This window comes from Carcharodon carcharias, chromosome 5 (assembly GCF_017639515.1).
Source record: "Carcharodon carcharias isolate sCarCar2 chromosome 5, sCarCar2.pri, whole genome shotgun sequence".
In the NCBI taxonomy this organism is placed as follows: domain Eukaryota; kingdom Metazoa; phylum Chordata; class Chondrichthyes; order Lamniformes; family Lamnidae; genus Carcharodon; species Carcharodon carcharias.
The window spans coordinates 25257910-25277984 of record NC_054471.1 but is presented as its reverse complement, the minus strand read 5'-3'; the positions used below and the strand labels follow the sequence as shown (position 1 = coordinate 25277984).

The 20075-nt window shown below is 42.1% G+C and overlaps 1 protein-coding gene across 1 annotated transcript in view; it reads right to left on the bottom strand.

The window, feature by feature from the left end:
• LOC121277667 (serine/threonine-protein kinase MRCK alpha-like) overlaps window positions 1-20075 on the bottom strand; it is a 715733-nt gene that overhangs the window by 263745 nt on the left and 431913 nt on the right. Inside the window, exons 11-12 of the mRNA XM_041187269.1 lie at window positions 18290-18412; window positions 3984-4117 (exon numbers count right to left, since the gene is read on the bottom strand). Of these exons, the coding sequence (XP_041043203.1) occupies window positions 3984-4117; window positions 18290-18412 (257 nt within the window). The remainder of the gene's footprint in view (window positions 1-3983; window positions 4118-18289; window positions 18413-20075) is intronic.

The following is a 20075-nucleotide window of genomic DNA, read 5'->3' as shown; positions in this document are numbered from 1 at the left end:
TGGGTAGCATCTTCTTCCTTTGTAAAGACAGATGCAAAGTACTTGTTCAATACCTCCACTATTTCTCCAGCCTCTACATGCAAGTCCCCTTTTTTGTCCCTAACTGGCTCTAATCTTTCTTTTACCACCCTGGTATCCACTGGAGTTTAGAAGAGTAAGAGGCGACTTGATTGAAACATATAAGATCCTGGGGGGGTCTTGACAGGGTGGATGTGGAGAGGATGTTTCCTCTTGTGGGAGAATCTAGGAATAGGGTCACTGTTTAAAAATAAGGGGTCGCTCATTTAAAACAGAGATGAGGTGAAATTGTTTCACTCAGAGGGTCGTGAGTCTTTGGAACACTTTTCCTGAAAAGGCGGAAGCAGAGTCTTTGAATATTTTTAAGCAGAGGTGGATAGGTTCTTGGTAAGCAAGGGGCTGATAGGTGGGATGCAGATTTGAGGTTACTATCAAATCAGCCATGATCTTATTAAATGGCGGAGCAGGCTCGAGGAGCTGAGTAGCTCCTTGTTCATATGTTTTATTATTTACATGCTTATAGAAGACCTTGGATTTCCTCTTATGTTAGTTGCCAGCCTCTTTTCATGCTCTCTCCTTGCTTTTATTAGTTTCTTCACTTCCTCTCTGGTCCGTCTATATTCAGCCTGATTCTCCTTTGTATTTTCTACCTGACATCTGTCATATGCGTACTTCGTCCTTTTCATCTTCACCTCTGTCCCTCTCATCATCAAATGTAAATTGTTAAGAACCGTCAACGTTTGTAGCACAGGAGGAGTTCATCCGGTTCAACACATCTGTTTGCTAGAGCAATTCAAAATTAATCCCGCTGCCGCACAGCCTCCCACTGCCCTTTATCTTCCTTTGCTTCAAAAGCTTATCCAATTCTTACTAAAAGTTGCAATGGTCTCTGCCTCAACTTATGATTATTTTTTAAACTAATCTCCTCATTCCCTTCATGACAATTTTGAATTGATGACCCCATAGCATTAACTCTTCAACCAACAAAAATAGTTCTTCCATATTCGTCCCATCAAAACCCTTCATAATTTTATGAAGACTAATAAATCTCTTAGCCTTCTCTAATCAAGGGGTAAAAGGCCTAACATCTCAAGTCTCTCGTCGTAATCATAGTTTCTCATTCCTGTGGTTTTAATTTTCTTTCTAATTGGGTACTCAGGATAGCATACTGGACTCAAACTGTGGCCTAACCATTGCCTTGTACAGATTCATCACTTCTTCACTCCTGCATTCTCATTATACTAGTTATGAAACATAAAACAGGACTGAGAGAGATGTACATAGATATCTCCCTAAATAGTTTCAGTAAAGTGTCCATTCTAATCAGTAATTTGATTTAATAGTCTTGACGCAATTCAAAATAATTGGCAAATTCCACAAAAAAGATGTTTAAAAGCTATAAAATCAGCTGCTATGATAGCAGTTTAATAATAGTGCATACAGAACACTGCACAGGATGGAGCATGATCCAAGACAGTAAAAGATCAGAGCTCGGGTGACGATGAACTGCAATTGATCAGTTTCAGTGGTTCAACGTATCTCCAGAGTTGATTTTTAAAAATTTTGTTCATTCAGGGAATGTGGACTTCATCTGCAAGGTCAACATTCATTTACACATGGCAGTCAATGTGCACTGGTGGTGGACAGTGAACATTTGAGGTGTTAGATGGGGTGCCAATTATTTGAGCAGCTTAGCATTTGGCTGGTGCTGGAGGACTGCTAACATTGTACGGTTGTTTAAGGAAGGAAGGAAGGGATAGTTGGACAGCCTGAGTAATTACAAGGCAGTCAACCTAACCTCGGGGATAAGCAAATTATTGGAAGAAATTCAGAGGGAAGGTATAAATTATTTATAAAGGCGCAGATTAATCAAGGGCAGTCACCATGGATTTGTTCAGGGAATGTTGTGGCTGACTAACTTGCTTGAATGTTTTGAGAAGGTAACAAGGAGGGTTGATGAGCACGTTAGATGGATTTTCACAAAGCTTTTGACAAGGTCCCACATGGCAGACTGGTCAGAAAATTAAAAGTTCAGGGGACCCATGTGAAGGGGGTAAGTTGGACCCACAATTGATTCGGAGTCAGGAAGTAAAGGGTAATGGTTGACGGGTAATTTTGTGACAGGAATGTTGTTTCCAGGGGGTTCCATAGGGCTCAGTACTGGATCTCTTGCTTTGCGTGGTGTATATCAATGATTTAGACTTAAACGTAGGGGCATGATTAAGAAGTTTGGAGGTAAAAGAATTGGCTATGTAGCTGATTAAAGAGGAAGAAAGCTATTGACTGCAGAAGGATAGCAATGGGCTGGTCAGGTGTGTTGGAACTGTAATTCAGTCCAGAGAAAGTGCGAGGTAATGAACATGGGGAGGGCAAAGAAGGCAAGGGTAAAGGGAAGAATAAATAATAAGATACTGAGAAGCACAGAAGAATAGAAGGGCCTGGAGTGCGTATCCACAGATTCATTAAGTTACAAAAGCAAAATACCATAGATGCTGAAAATCTGAAATAAAAGCAGAAAATGTTTCCAGAAATTGAGAATTTTAACTGTGAGGAAAAACAGGATAGGCTGGGGTTGTTTTCTTCAGATCAGAGGAGGTAGAGGGAAGACTTAATTGAGGTATAGAAAATTACAAGTGCCCTAGAAAGAATGGGTAAGGAGGAGTTATTTCCCTTATCAAAGAGGTCGAATAACCTGAGACATAAGTTTTAAGTAATTAGGAGGATTAGAAAGGAGTTGTGGAAAAATGTTGCACTCAGTGGGTGGCGGGGGTCTGGGACTCACTGCCTGAAAGAGTAGCAGAGGCAGAAACTCTCATCACATTTTAAAATATGTGGATGTGTTTGAGGTGCCATTACTGTCAGAGCTACTGATCAAGAGCTGGAAAGTAGGATCAGGTTTGATTGCTAGTTTTTGGCCGACACAGACACAATGGGCCAAATGTGCCTTAAATTTTCAAAGAGCAGAATTTCATGGTCCTCTGCTGTCGGGTTTGCACTGGTGGTGGGGGGGGGCAAAATTCCCCAGTAAACATTTCTGTCACCCTCCCTTCTGGCCCCGACTTGTCTGAAATTTTACGAGAGGTGGGCAATACCATTCACCACTCAAGGGCTGCTTCTCACCTGCTCCCCAACTTTGAAGCTGTTGGGAGGAGGAAGGGGGTAAGCTGGGCAGGTCACCCTGTTCAGGCCCAGGCGGGAAGGAGGGGGCACTTCCCTCAAGGGCTCCCTTCCCACATTGGGCACCCCCCTCAACCAAGGTCTGCCCCCACTCAGGGGCGCTCCCGCCCGACCCCTGGCCTTGTCGCCAAGACCCCCATCCCCCTCAGGTCTCACCTCTTCTCCGTGAGACACCCCGCATTTACCTGGTCTTGGACTTAGAAACTGGGGACTGCTTGTAGTCCCAGTCCTGGCCACTGCTGCCACTGGCACTGCTGGAACTACAGAGCTGCTGACCAATCAGACTGGCAAGCAACTCTCCAACCGGGAGTGAGGGGTGGAAGGTCAATTAATGCTCCTTGGAGCATTAAATGGCTGTGAGGCTATAATGGTGAGGATGCGCTCCCTGACTCTTCGGGTGGTGGGGCAGGAAACCTGACATCCTGCTCTATGTTTTGATAAACATCAGAAAGACCATCCAAACCACTGGGCCATCATTTCCTTTTCAGGTGATGGTCCTGCTGTGTTTCCAGCATCGTGATTTTAATTTCAACAAGGGCATCTCTTTATCTCAGGGTTCTCCTCAGTTTTTCATTTGCTTTGCTGTTGATAAATATTGCAAGTACAAACGGAAAGCAACATGATCCATCAGGTTTTACATCATCAACAGGGAAATAACAGGCCTTGCACATGTTTTATCAAAAACTTGCAAGTAACACAGTTAACCATATTTCACAAACATGCAGCCACCATTCTAGCACTTTCAATCTGTCAAATGACAAAGCATTAGAACCTATATATGCAATTACCTTTTGAAGGTCGTCTTTCTCCTGCTTTGCCGATTTGATTTGTTTCTCAAGTGCTTTAATTTGCCTACAGCCATCTTCAAAATCTCTTCTGATGAGGCTCGCTTCTTCAAGCTGCTGCTCCAACTGACCAAAATCTGGAACAAGAAGCACGATAATTGTTACTTCACCTCACAGAGATGCCATCTTTTATAGACAAATCAGCTAGTTCTTGTTTCAAAAAATCCCTCCGCAACTGCTGTCCCAACAGCTACCAAACCCAAAACAACAATACTGCTGCCCCAGCACCCACCAAATCCAATACAACAATACAGCTACCCCAGCACCCACCAAACCCAATACAACAATACTGCTGTCCCAGCACCCACCAAACCCAATACAACAATACTGCTGCCCCAGCACCCACCAAACCCAATACAACAATACTGCTGTCCCAGCACCCACCAAACCCAAAACAACAATACTGCTGCCCCAGCACCCACCAAACCCAATACAACAATACTGCTGCCCCAGCACCCACCAAACCCAATACAACAATACTGCTGTCCCAGCACCCACCAAACCCAAAACAACAATACTGCTGCCCCAGCACCCACCAAACCCAAAACAACAATACTGCTGTCCCAGCACCCACCAAACCCAAAACAACAATACTGCTGTCCCAGCACCCACCAAACCCAAAACAACAATACTGCTGTCCCATCGCCCACCAAACCCAATACAACAATACTGCTGTCCCAGCACCCACCAAACCCAATACAACAATACTGCTGCCCCAGCACCCACCAAATCCAAAACAACAATACTGCTGTCCCATCACCCACCAAACCCAATACAACAATACTGCTGTCCCAGCACCCACCAAACCCAATACAACAATACTGCTGCCCCAGCACCCACCAAACCCAATACAACAATACTGCTGCCCCAGCACCCACCAAACCCAATACAACAATACAGCTGCTGCCCCAGCACCCACCAAACCCAATACAACAATACAGCTGCTGCCCCAGCACCCACCAAACCCAATACAACAATACTGCTGTCCCAGCACCCACCAAACCCAATACAACATTACTGCTGTCCCAGCACCCACCAAACCCAATACAACAATACTGCTGCCCAAGCACCCACCAAACCCAATACAATACAGCTACCCCAGCACCCACCAAACCCAATACAACAATACTGCTGTCCCAGCACCCACCAAACCCAAAACAACAATACTGCTGTCCCAGCACCCACCAAATCCAATACAACAATACAGCTACCCCAGCACCCACCAAACCCAATACAACAATACAGCTACCCCAGCACCCACCAAACCCAAAACAACAATACTGCTGTCCAAGCACCCACCAAACCCAATACAACAATACTGCTGTCCCAGCACCCACCAAATCCAATACAATACAGCTACCCCAGCACCCACCAAACCCAAAACAACAATACTGCTGTCCCAGCACCCACCAAATCCAATACAACAATACAGCTACCCCAGCACCCACCAAACCCAACACAACAATACAGCTACCCCAGCACCCACCAAACCCAAAACAACAATACTGCTGTCCAAGCACCCACCAAACCCAATACAACAATACTGCTGTCCCAGCACCCACCAAATCCAATACAATACAGCTACCCCAGCACCCACCAAACCCAATACAACAATACTGCTGTCCCAGCACCCACCAAACCCAAAACAACAATACTGCTGTCCCAGCACCCACCAAATCCAATACAACAATACAGCTACCCCAGCACCCACCAAACCCAATACAACAATACAGCTACCCCAGCACCCACCAAACCCAAAACAACAATACTGCTGTCCAAGCACCCACCAAACCCAATACAACAATACAGCTACCCCAGCACCCACCAAACCCAAAACAACAATACTGCTGTCCAAGCACCCACCAAACCCAATACAACAATACAGCTGCTGCCCCAGCACCAACCAAACCCAAACTGCCATCCCAGCACCCACCAAACTCAATAGAACGATTAATGAAATAGGATCAGAGTAGGCCATTCAGTCATAGAATCATAGAAAAGTTACAGCACAGGAGGATGCCATTCGGCATGGTTTGGCTAGTGGAGACAATGACGTGGCAGTGACTGTCATGCAGCAGGTGGTTGATCATGTTAATCTTAACAAGCTTCAGAAAATTACTGTGGCCAAAAATGAAACACCTATAGCAGGCGTAGAAAACCAAATTTCACGTATGAAAGAGGAGTTTGCTAATGAAAGAAGAGAATTGGTGAGAACAACTGAGAATCAGTTGAATCATAGAAAGTAGAACACTTAACTGAGGACTTGAAAAGTCAAAGTGATAAACTTGCAGAAGCAAACTTAACAAAGGTCAATCTTCAGTTAAAACTTGATGAACTTCAAGCATCAGTAGTTTCTAATGAAGTGTCATGGAAAATAACTCGAACAAGAAAAGAGATTGTTGGTAAATCAGAATAATTGGTTGAATGCAGAATTAAAAATCAAAACTAATGAACTGTTAGAACTTCATCGGGAAAAGATCAATGAGATTCTCGAACTTCAATGCAAACTGGGAAGGTTTGTGGTATGCAGTGGACAGTACAAAAGCAACTAAAGTGCCTGCAGAATTGGAAATTAAGAATAGTCAACAAAAAGAACTGATATCGCAAAATGACTTTTCCAGGTCACAGGTTTACAGGTGATTGCCAGTGCTAATACACAAAATACAGCAGTTGGAATCCAGGCAAGTAGACAGTTTGCAAAGGTCCATTCAAAACCTGTAAAGGAGTGGAATGATACAGTTTGTGGGTTATGTAAAAGAATGGAAGGGTTGGAACGAACTATGAAACTCCAAAGGGCGAATGTAATTGACACTGCTCAAAGAGAAGTGGAAAAGACCTGCTTGAAATGGGATCTGGAGAAACAACACGATCACAAAAAGTTTAAAGATCAAACCAAGCAGGAAGAACATCCTTGAAATGGTGAAAAGAGATTTTGACCACAGAAGAAATGAGATGTTAACTCACAAAAATGCCATTTTGACTTTGCTAAGTCGAAACGTAAATCGAGCACATTTGAGTTCTGACAATGAGCTTGAGGATGGAATTAAGCCTGCAGTGAACGAAACGGATGATTGGGCTGTAGACTTAAATGAAACATTATTTGTTGAGTTAAAGACTGGAAAAAAGAGGGAAAAAAATGTAAGAGTTGAGTTTTGATAATCCTACGATGCATAAATCCTACTGATCTTATACATTTACTGATTCTGTTTAAGTACGTTTTTGTAATTGTACAATATGATGTGTTGTGATAAGAGATGAAAATTTTATTTGTATAGTATGTAATAAGTTATTGTTAGAGGTTTATGATGTTAAGCTCGTGTGAGGAGGATGTATGGCCATTGTAAAGAAACCTTCACTGTTGTGAAGCTTTCTTTCCTCCAAAGAGAAATGTATTCAGATATAGAGATACTTTAAATTAGTTACAACAGTATTTGTGGGTGTTAGGAATGAGTTTTAGCTTTAATGTTTAAGTTTGATTTGTATTTCTGTATCTGTGTGTTAAGCAAAGGTCAAGTTGAGTTTTAGATTCACTTTAAAAGGTGCCTGCATTTCTAATGAGAGTTTATGACTGTAAGAAGTTAAGCAAATACAAGAGTAGAAAAGCTAGGCTGTTGCCTAGCAACAGGGGTCCAGAGAGGCAGGTCCTTGCCACAGACACAAGAAACTAGAAATAGCAGTTTTTGAGTTCAGTTTGAAGGCAACTGCCAAGCAGAGGCATCCTAGAAGGGACAGATAGCCAGTCCCAAGCTAAAGTTGGTTGAAAGTAGCTTCCAGAGAGAGACTAGAGTAAAAGGGACAGATAGCAATTCCCAAATCCAGGAGAGTGGAACAGAAAAAAGTCCCAAGAAGGCATTCTAGTCAAAGGATAGGAACCTAGAAAAGGTCCTGTTAAGTGGAGTTGAGTGAGGAGCAGAGAAAGGCTCCAAGCTTAAAGAGATGAAGGCTTGCGAGAAGCCAGCAGCCACTCAATGGCTTTATCATCGCTGAATCTCCCCACATCCTGAGGGTTACCATGACCAGAAACTGAACTGAACTAGCCATATAAATACTGTGGCTACAAGAGCTGGTCGGAGGTTAGGAATCCTGCGGCGAGTAACTCACCTCCTGACTCCCCAAAGCTTGTCCACCATCTACAAGGCACAAGTCAGCAGTGGGATAGAATACTCTCCTCTTACCTAGATGAGTGCAACTCCCACAACACTCAAGCTAACACCATCCAGGACAAAGCAGCCTGCTTGATTGGCACCACATCCATAAATATTCACTCCTGTCACCATCGATGCACAGTGGCAGCGGTGTGTACCATCTACAAGATGCACAGCAGAAACTCACCAAGCCTCCTTAAACAGCGCCTTCCAAGCCCATGACCACCACCATCTAGAAAGACATGGGCAGCAGATAGGTGGGAACGTCATCACCTGGGAGATCCCCCCCAAACGCACTACCCATCCTGACTTGGAAATATATTGCCATTTCTTCACTGTCACGGGGTCAAGATCCTGGAACCCTCTCCCTAACTGCACTGTTAACAGCACTAACAGCACAGGGGGAGGCAAATGCGTAGTGGTATTGTCGCTGGGCTGGTAATCCAGAGGCCAAGGGAAATGCTCTGGGGACCTGGGTTCGAATCCTGCCATGGCAGATGGGGGAATTTGAATTCAACAAAAAATCTGGAATTAAAATTCTAATGATGACCATGAAACCAATGTGTATTGTTGTAAAAACCCATCTGGGAAATCTGCCATCCTTACCTGGTCTGGCCTACATGTGACTGCAGACCCACAGCAATGTGGTTGACTCTTAAATGCTCTCTGAACAAAGGCAATTAGGGATGGGCAATAAATGCTAGCCTAGCCAGCGATGCCCACATCCCTTCAATGAATAAAAAAATCTGTGGGTGTATGTACACCACATGGACTGCAGAATGAACCGCAGCTCACCACCACCTTCTCAAGGGCGAGTAGGGATGGCAATAAACGCTGGCCTAGCCAGTGATGCCCAAATCCCATGAACAAATAAAAAATGGTTATGTTACTAGACTAGTAATCCAGAGCCTTGAACTAATAAACTTGAGTTCAAGTCCCACCATGGCAGTTGGAGATTTCACTTAATTAGAGAAATCTGGAATAAAAAGCTATTATTAGTAATGGTGATCATGAAATTACTGGGTTGTTATAAAAACTTACCTAGTTCAGTTTGCATCTGTATATCTGCCGTCCTTAGCTGTTCTGGACCATAGGTGACTCCAGACCCATATCAATGTCGTTGGCTCTTGACTGCTCACTGAAATGCCTAGGAAGTCACTCAGTTGTATTGGGATGAACAATAAATGCTGGGCCTGCCAGAAATACCCATGTGCTGTGAATTAAAGAATTACTGGCAGTGCCATCCTTGTTGCAGATGGCACACAATCCTGCTGACTTGCAGCTATTGAGGCAACTCCCCTGCTACAGTCTGCAATTATACTGCTAATCTCTCCAGCATGCTGGTTTTTGTCTTGTACCACCTCAACGATCAAATGTTGTATTCAAAATGTTTTAAAAACAAAGATTAAAAAATTGTTTGAAAATTAAAAATTTCAGAAATATAAGGAAAGTATCAAACAGGAAGAATTACTAAAAAGTTACTTTGATTTCCAGTATGAAAACATATAAAGCCAATTTAAGAGTTTCTTTGGGCAGGGAGCTTTCCTTGTTCTTGTTCCAATTGTTTAAAGAAAAATAAACAAATCGAAAACAATTACAACTGAAAAGTGATGGGTGCTAATTTAAATACCTTTGTGTAAAACATGCAGCTGTAAAGAGGCTTTCAGCCTAACTGTGCCCAAATATTTCAGCTCACTTAAATCTTAAGGCCACCCTACTTGCAGGCTTGGAAGATAGTGGCAGAAGGCAGCTCACCCAGTTCAGTGCTCCCTCTATTCCAGTTCTGCCCCTGCTCTCTTGTTACACGGGCCTGCCATCTAACCCGATCGAATTTCTTAAGCACCAGGCCAAGTTCTTGATTAATCTTCTTCCCTTCAATGTACAAATCAAATTCTTTCAGTCCTTCCATAGCTTTTGAAGACATATAAGCACATGAACTAGGAGCAGGAGTAGGCCACTTGGCCCTTCAAGCCTGCTCTGCCATTCAATAAAATCATGGCTGATCTGAACATAACCTCAACCCTACCCCAGATAACCTTTCACACCCTTGTTAATCAAGAATCTATCTAGCTCTGTCTTAAAAATATTCAAAGACCCTGCTTCTGCTGCCTTTTGAGGATGAGAGTTCCAAAGACTCACGACCCTTTGAGAAAGACCTAGAATCATCCTTGCTGCCTTCCCTCCACAGTTCATTAGGGCATTTTTGAAGCCGGGGTGCCAAAAGCAGCCCGCTATTCCAAAAAAACACACCAAAACTGGGCAGTCAGGTGTCCCCATGTTGGATTTCTCCTAGTTTAAAACTAAGGCCAATAGCTAAAATAAAATCAAACCAAGGAAGCTGACTACTCATTGAAAAATTCATTACTATATCTTTCAGTATAGTTAAAGTTCAATAGGAAATATTTTGTCACATTAGCTCTACATGATCCCCAAAGTAAATCATAGGGAACCAGAAAAAATAAGACTCTGGAACAGTATTACAAGCACAGCATAAATTCATAAGCGTTGGCAAAGCTCAGCAATTGTTTCTCAATTGCTCAAGGCTTTAATGGAAAAGAAAATTGTGTGTCGTGTAATTTGAAGGGCCGACCGACAATGAACCTGTTTTACACAACTGGTGAGACCAATTTCACCCTTTGAGTGCAGTTAAAATATTTTCAGGCTTGTTCAATATTCTATATAAGTAAATGAGTGATCAGTAAATATGTATTTCCCCTTATATGATAAAATGAACATGTCTTATTCAGTTACTACTTTAAGGCTCAGTTAGCAAAGTTAAAACCCTGACCACGCTCTCCTAAAATTGAAAACACATGGTGTTCTGAATACACAAAATGTCATGTTTTATCAAATTCCCCATAGGATTTAAGAATGAAATGCCTGACAAACTGAGCCAATATTTTTTTTATTTGAAAAAAGCAGATTCATTCAGAATTCACCGACAATAGCACTGAACCCCTGCTATACAAATGTCCCTTTCCCTTATATTGATTTGTCACAAGCACCAGCTGCCCATGTCTAATGTCAGTGCAATGCACTGCCGCAGATTGAATGATTCCCTCACCACTCATCACCTCTGCAGTTCCCCCTCTTTTGCACAAGTGCCTTCCCCAGTTGTGTGCAAACTGCTCAGACTAAAAATGCAGAGGACAAGGGTCAGCAGGCTGCGATTACAGTAAAAATTTTTCACATTTCATCCTGGGTTTTCTCATTCTGAAGGACTCCGCTCAGTTCTCTCGGAGACTAGGGGCTTAATGGAAAGCAGGCTAAAGAGAAGTAGGGCGAAGGTGAAAGAGAAGAGTTGAAAGAAACTCAATGTTATCGCCTGACATAACGTGGAGTTGAAATTTATTGTGCTGATGAGTTGCTCGAACATTTGGATGTGCAGAGGACCCAAAAATCCAGGGGTGATTCTTTTAATTCCTTTGTGAAATAAATTAAAACTGGCCAACAAATATCCTTCTGCAACATAAAATTGATCAAATTTTACATTGCAACTTGATCCAAAATTTGGCACAAATAGAAGTATTTCAAAAACATCCATCAAGCTCTTCACTAAAATTTGTTTGAGTTTTTGAACCATGAAAGCTCTTGTGGTTTTTCCCAATTGTATTTCCTTGATGTTAGCAATGACAACACTAGCTAACTAAGTCAGAGTTCCTCAACACCTTTCCTACAAGCACACACAGGTCAGAGATAGCATGAGGTAACTATAAACACCTCCAACAAAATCTCACAAGCACATGCAGCCAACAACGTGCCACATTCCCAAGACTCAAGATCACAAGTTGTGACTGCAATTCGCTGTACTAATGTTGGCCTTAGGTATGGCATTGCCAAGTTACTTTTCTAATTGTGCAGCTGTATGTACAAGATGCAGGCTGGCCATACACACTGTACTATCTAAAGCAACCTCAACGATAACTGGAGACGAGACTCTTACCTAAGGGTGGCTGCCTTTTGTGTGCCTTGAATTTTCAGCTGCAATTTTCCAATCCCATTATTTTGGGTTGGATTTATAATTTGTCTCACACACAATCTGTTAAAGATTTTTAAAGAAAGAGCAATCAAGTGCTGGCAGCCCCCCTAGTGAATAATTTCTTTAGCATTTAACTTTTAAAAATTCATTCACGGGATGTGAGCTTCGCTGACTAGGCCAGCGTTTATTGCCCATCCCTAGCTGCCCTTGAGAAGATGGTGGTGCTCCTCCGCAAGTGTGCAAGAGAAAAAGCTCTCAAAAGTGAGTGAGATATATAGGCCTTACTGAACCGCTGCTGTCCATGTGGTGTAGGTACACCCATAGTGCTGTTAGTAGTTTTGATACTTAACAGTGTCAACATTACTGCAGCTTTTGGACTGGTCCAAAGGTCTCCCCTTCATACCCTGGTGAAAGTGACTGCTGCTGGGACATATCAGCTGATTTACTGTAGTCCCAGGTTCCCCAACATTGGCAGCCCTCCAGCACTTCACCCAAGTCACGATTCTTCACACGACAGCTTATAAAAGTATTCAAAAGGTGAGGGCATCACAGCTAAGCTCGATTGTCTTCTCACATCCATGCACACTTCCAGCAGGGAACATTGCTCTGTTTTTTTTAAACCTTCCTTCCCTCCAGAAGACACAATGGAGGGTGCCCAAAACCCATTTCCTATGATAGTGCAACTTATGCTCCTCCGCAAGCATGCAAGAGAAAAAGCTCTCAAAAGTGAGTGAGGTATATAGGTCTATCGCTAGTGAGAAAACAGAACAACTGCCGTCTCTGAGGGTTGCCCACTCTACAGGCTTTTCATGTACTGGCAAACCCTTTTCATAGATTCTGCGACACTCCACAGCTGAGAACTATTAAGCTATAAATCATTCAAATAGGACACTGAAAAATCCTTGTAAATTATCACTTGTACAGGAGGTTTAAATAACATTCACAGCAACAGAACACAGAAATGTAAGATGCACCTGGATGGTCAGTAAGTGAGGCAACAAAGTTGAACAGTCTCAGATTTAGGTCTCTGTACCTTGTATGTTTCATTTAATGAATAAACCACCAACATGGCAGAAAGAAATAAAAACCTACTTTGACATGTGTGCATGAGCATGTGTGCATATGTGTGATTACTCCCTGTGTAATTAGCCTACAAGAGAGCTATTTGGGTAGCTCAGTTTGTACTATTCTCAGCTCGGAGTCAGGTTGCTGTGTTTTCGAGCTCAATGCTTTAGTTTATAATCTAACCTGACAATCCAATGCACTATGAAAGGACAAGATGTCAAGATCAGATTTGCCTGATATTCGCAGAAATGTAAAATCAGACTATTTGCTCCACGACTCACTCCTCAGAGTCAGAATAATCATGATAAAAAGACTTCCAATCTGTGGGGCCCACGCTGAAATGAGCAGATGGCCTGGTCATTCATTGTCAGGTGTGGCCAACCACTTGAAACAATATCAATTCTCCCTTTCTAAGGCCAAATCCTTTCATCATTTCAACATCATGCTGAAAAGCAGGTGCACCCCAGCTCTGATTTGCAACGTGCAGCAGCTTCTTCCATAGCTCCATGAAGTCCTCATAGATTATCTTCACCACTTCTATGCACTCTCCCCTCAACCAGCTTCTACTTGGCCTAAGTCCACTAGCACCATCAATTGCTTCCTCTCCTCTTGCTCTGCTCCTCTCTTTCAAACTGTAATCTTCACCATCTTGAAAAGGTTTATTCTCAACACTTTCACCCTCTCCAGCTACCAATTAGTTCCCAACCTTTCCCTTCCTCTCTTTCGAACGTGCTCTCACCATCCTGCTGGACAAACCAGAGACACGTATATTAGACATCTTGGGGGAGTTAAGGGTTAATAGTTGAACTTCTGTGGATCATGCAGCAACAGGTTTTCCAAGATAAACGGATTGGCTTTGAAGCGCCAAGAGAAGGAATCACAGCTTCTTACATGTATTTCTCTGCACAAGAATTTTACACAACAGTAATGATGTCAGCCATGGGTGATTAAAGTGTAAATTTAAGGGTCAGGGTAATATGCAGAGGTAGAGGTATCCATTACCTACACTTGTGAGAAATGGATGACTTTTTATGTATATTTTTGGGGAATATTGTGTTATTCTGTGAAAAAGTCTGTGTGTGTGCATGATTGATGAACATACAGTCATACATAGGTTATGTCTAGACACAGGTTAACAGGAGACAGGTTGTCTGGGGGTTTTAAAACATCAAAAGGATAGAGGTGTTAGGTCTGAGGTACAAGTGAATAGGTTAGATCTAACATTTGCATTTTTAGATAAGTTGAGAGTTTTTTTAATATTAAAGGGAAGTCAGAGGCATCAAGAAACATGTCTGCATCTTGCAGGAGTTCCATAGGTAATTAAAAGTGGGGATATTGTATTTTATTGACCCAAAAGCAAAGACAAGATGGAAACATGAAAGATCTTATATTTGGAAGGATTTGAGTGTCAAAGAGGTGCGAGAACAATGGAACCTGAGATGAAAGCGTAAAAAGGTATTTTAGAGTTACTGTGGCAAGCTGTTTGAGCTGTTGGACTGGAGCTGTGAGGTGCAGCTGCTGAGCTGTGGCTCTGGGCTGGGAGAAGATGCAGGCTGAATCAGCCAGTCAAGCCAGAAAAGCCTTCGGCTGCAAAAAGCAATTTTATTCTGAAGTTTGGGTTTCCATAGCAGAGTGAAAGAGTGTTACAGGTCATGTGGCATGTCTTTATTAATGCTACAGCAGCCTTAGGTAATATTACTGTTTTCTTATGGTTAAATATCTGTGTGGGGAGTGTTGCCTGCAAGGTGTTTACTTGTGGGTCTGACCAAGTAGAGAGTCTTCTGGGGAAAGCGTGTTGTAAGAGTAACCTTAATTGTGCAACTGTAACTTGTATGCTTAAGTTCTCTTTTATTCTTGTCAATAAAACTTTTACTTTTAACTTTTAAAATCTCAAAAGTGTTATTGTATTTCTTGCTGCTGAGATCAGTACATCTTCTTCTCATTTTCAGAATACAAAAGAAGGGTGTGGCTCAGAAGCCAAGTTTCCCTCTGGGATTTGGTTTGTGCAGCAATTAACATAATCTATGGTCATATTACACAGTATAGAAAGATAACAGCTGATAAAGCCTGTTTATCAAAGGTATTGGAAGCTGCTAGGGCAGGAAGTCTTGTTTAGGGGGTAGTAGCTTAGGGGTGGAATTTTATGCGGGGCTGGAAAATACGGCAAGTCATTCAAAAGTGGATTGGCTTAGGTGGGACTGGAAAGTCCCACCGGCAGGAGGGGCCATAAAATTCCACCCTTGGAATAAATAATTGCAACTGCTTACATGAATAGGCAGTCTTCAAAAGAATTGTTGTAGATAAAATATGGTGTGTAAAGCAGCATGGTTTTCAATAGTTGTTCAGAGGGCTCAGAAGGTACAGAAACTGAAAAGCTATTCTCTGCTTTGGGTTTGGTCCATCCCCCAGCCCAGGTTTCAATAAAGTCTGTTCCATACACTGTACTACATCATGAAGTGTCTTATGCTTACTGGAAATATATTGTGAACCAGAGAAGGAAGGAGGTTGAATGCTAACATCATCCTCGGCCTCTATCCCAGATTTATCACCAAACAACTTCTAATCCTTATCTGTCCAGCCTCTAAAATCAACTCCATGTTTGCCCATGCACTGACCTCTAACACTGCTTTCCATTTATATCATAGCGTCTAATCCTCCTCTACCTTCAGCTATCCATCACCTTTCTCTACGTTCTAACTCTGGCCTTCATCCTCACAGAACACACGAAATAGGAGCAGGAGTGGACCTTATGACCCACTGAGCCTGCTCCACCATTCAATACAATCATGGCTGATCTTGGGCTTCAACTCTATTTTCCTGCCCACTCCCCATATCCCTTAATTCCCTGAGACACCAAAAACCTATCTATCCCAGCCTTAAGTGTATTCAATGATGAAGCATCCACAACCCTCTGTGTTAGAGAATTCCAAAGATTCACAACCCTTTGAGTGAAGAAATTTCTCCTCATCTCAGTCCTAAATGATTGGCTCCTTATCCTGAGACTGTGCCCCCGTGTTTTAAGATTCCCCAGCCAGCTTAAATAATCTCTCAGTGTCCACTCTATCAAGCCCCTTCAGAGTTTTGTAGGTTTCAATGAGATCACCTCTCATTCTTCAAAATTCCAGAGAATATAAATCCAATTTACTCAGCCTCTCATCATAGGACAACCCCCTCATCCTAGGGACCAACTTAGTGAAACTTCGCTGTACTGCTCCAATGCAAGTATATCCTTTCCTAAATGTGGAGATCAAAACTGCACACAATATTCCAAAAGTTGTCTTACCAAAACCTTGTACAATCGCAGTAACATTTCTTTATTCTTATACACCAATTCCCTTGCAATGAAGGCCAACGTGCCATTTGCCTTCCTAAATGCCTACTGTACCTGAATGCTAACTTTCTGCGTTCCTTGTACTAGCACGCCCAAGTCTCTTTGGACATCAACACCTACAAGTATCACGCCTTTTTAAAAATATTCTGCTCTTCTATTCTTATGACCAGAGTGACTAACTTCACACTTCCCTACATTATATTCCATCTGCCATCTTGTTGCACACTAATTAAATATGTCTATATCTCTTTGCTTCCTCTCTGTGTCCTCCCAACAGCTTACTTTCCAACCTAGCTCAGTATCATCAGCAAATTTTGATATATGAAGATCCAGAGAATAATGTAAGTGATCAATATAGATTGCAAATAGCTGAAGCCCCAGCACTGATCCTTGCGGTACTTTACTATTCACTGCCTGCAACTTGTAAAGGCCCCATTTATGCCCACTCTCTGCTTTCTATTTGTTAACCAATCCTCTATCCGCGCTAAAATATTACCCCCAACTCCATGAGCCCTTATCTTGCCTATTAACCTTTTGGGTGGCACCTTATCAAATGCCTCTTGGAAATCCAGGGATACTATATGAACTGGCTCCCCTTTATCTACTCTAATAGTTACATGCTCAAAAAACTCTAATAAATTTGTCAAACAGGATTTCTCCTTTAGTAAAAACATGCTGGCTTGTTCTAATCATACTATGCTTTTCTAAGTGCATTGTTAAGGCTTGCTTAATAATAGTTTCCATCATTTTCCCACACAACTGACGTTAGGCTAAATGGTTCAGAGAAGACGTACGAGGCTGATTCCTGGGATAAAGGGATTATCTTATGAGGAAAGGTTAAGCAGGTTGAGCCTATAATTGGAGTTTAGAAGAACCAGAGGTGACCTTATTGAAACATATAAGATTCATCTCATTTCTATATTTCCTTAATTCTGATAAAGAGTCATACAGACTCGAAACGTTAACTGTATTCCTCTCCACTTACAGACCTGCTGAGTTTTTTCAGCTATTTTTGCTTTTGTTTCAGATTTCCAGCATCCGCAGTATTTTGCTTTTATCTTAAGATTCTGAGGAGGCTTGACAAGGATCGATGCTAAGATGATGTTTCCCCTTGTGGAGAAATCTAGAATTAGGGGCACAGTTTAAAAATGAGGCGTCTTCGATTTAAAATGGGGATCAGGAAGAATTTCTTCTCTCAGCAGATTGTCCATCTTTGGATCCTCTCGCCCAGACAGAAGTGAAAGCTAGGTCACTGAATATATTCAAGGCTGACTTAGACATATTTTTAATCTACAAGGAGTCAAGGGTTATACAGCTCTTTCTGGAGTATGAAGCTATCTCAGCAGAAAATAAAACCTAGTTCACAACTGACATTAATAAGGAAAAAAATCAATCATACAAATGCACAGCATGGAATGATGTCATTCAGCCCATCGTGCCTGTGTTGGCCCTTTCAAAGAGCAATACAATAAGTTCCACTTCCCTGATCTCTGCCTCTAATCCTGCAATTTTTCTTCCAATTCAAGCCTTTATCCAATTCCCTTTGGGAAGTTACTGTAGATTCAACTTCCACCATCTTTGCAGGCAGAGCAAAGTGCATTTTAAAAAAAAATCTCCGTTCTGACATGATCCATTGCACCTTCAGAATATTCACTTGGTTTAAACAGAAACATAATTCGCTCAACACAGCAAACTGGAGTGAATATTAATATAAAACTGAATACATTACCTATTACTTGCTGTTTCAATTTTTCCACTTCTTCTTTCAAATTTTTAATTTCTAGTTCTCTGCTCGCAGTTACTGGACCATCTATAGTTGAATACTGAAGCGCCTGAACAGTCTGCGTCGACTCTATCAAACAAAACCAAGTGAAGCAGCGTCAGTGCTCTTGGAATTCTGTGACTGCACCGTGGACGATGCAGAGGCTTTAAGATGAGATACCACACTTGTTGTTTTAAACTTAAAGTGAATGGTCTGGGTAACCTATGGTTGTCTCATGTACAGTAAACATTACATCCTAGAAACAAAGTTGTACAACATAAAAATGCACAATTTTGCCTACTGTATCAAGAAAGACAGTCAGGCATCGGAGAGGGTGCAGCAAAGGGCAACAACTCTGCACAGAGAGAATGGACTGCCAAGGGAACAGACAAGGGCAATGTATCTGTAAGTTTAAGAAAGTGAGATAAATACCTGGAGAGAAAAAAAAATTGATAGTTACTTGTGCATTATTTAAATATATGGATCCTGAATTTGATTCTTAGTTTTTGTACAATTGATCGATCTCAGCCTGGGCTGCATTTGGCCTCAACATCACTGGGTTGGGAATGCAAACAATTCAGGGATCCACTCCTCCTACCTGATTCTTGCTGGAAGGTTTATGTGAGACCACAGGAGAAAACAAGGATCTGGCTTGGCTGTGTTCTCTGGGCTCACACTTGAAGAGTGACCACTTGGGTGAGAAACAGCAGGTTACCAGTATCACAATTATAGGATTTCCTATTCAGTAAGTAATCCCTGAGAAGCCTGCTGCTTCTTAGACTAGATAATGTCCTGCCTCTCAATTTTACTGTTCCTGTCCGTCACTAAAAAAAGTTCCCAAACCAACTGCAGGAGCAATTTACCTTTTTATAATTTATTCGTTCATGGGTGTGGGCGTCACTGGCTAGGCCAGCATTTATTACCCATCCTAATTGCCTTTGTTCAAGGGTCATTCAAGGGTCAACCATATTGCTGTGGATCAGGAGTCACATGTAGGCCAGACCAGGTAAGGACAGCAGATTTCCTTCCCTAAAGGGCATTAGTGAACCATATGGGTTTCTACAATAATTGACAATGCTTTTGTGGTCATCATCAAGCTTTTAATTCTAGGTTTTTATTGAATTAAAATTTCACCATCTGCTGTGACTCGAACCTTGGTCCCCAGAGCATCACCCCGGGTCTCTAGAATACTAGTCCAGTGACAATACCACTATCCACCACTCCCCCATCTTCTCTCCGTAGCCTGAGCATTCTTCCTTTCAAATAACAATCCAGCTCCCTCTTGAATGCCTCGATTGAACCTGCCTCCACCACACTATCAGACAGTGCGTTCAGATCCTAAACACTCGCTGCATGAAAATGTTTTACCACATGTCGCAGTTGTTTCTTCTATTACCTTAAATCTATGCCTTCTTGGTCCTTCCAACAAAGGGAACATTTTTTCCCATCTACTCTGTCCATATCCCTCATGATTTTGAATACCTTAATCAAATCTCCTCTCAGCCTTCTCTTCTCCAAGGAAAACAGTCTCAACTTCTCCAATCGACTAATGTAATTGAAATTCCTCATCCTTGGGACCATTCATGTGAATCTTTTCTGCACTCTCTCTAACACCTTCACATTTTTTCTAAAATGCAGTGCCCAGAATTGAATACAATATTCCAGTTGAATACCTTATCAGCTTTAAGTACAGACAGCCTATCCTATACTTCCTCCATATCAATTTCAAACCCTTCAAACCCCCTTTATCTCC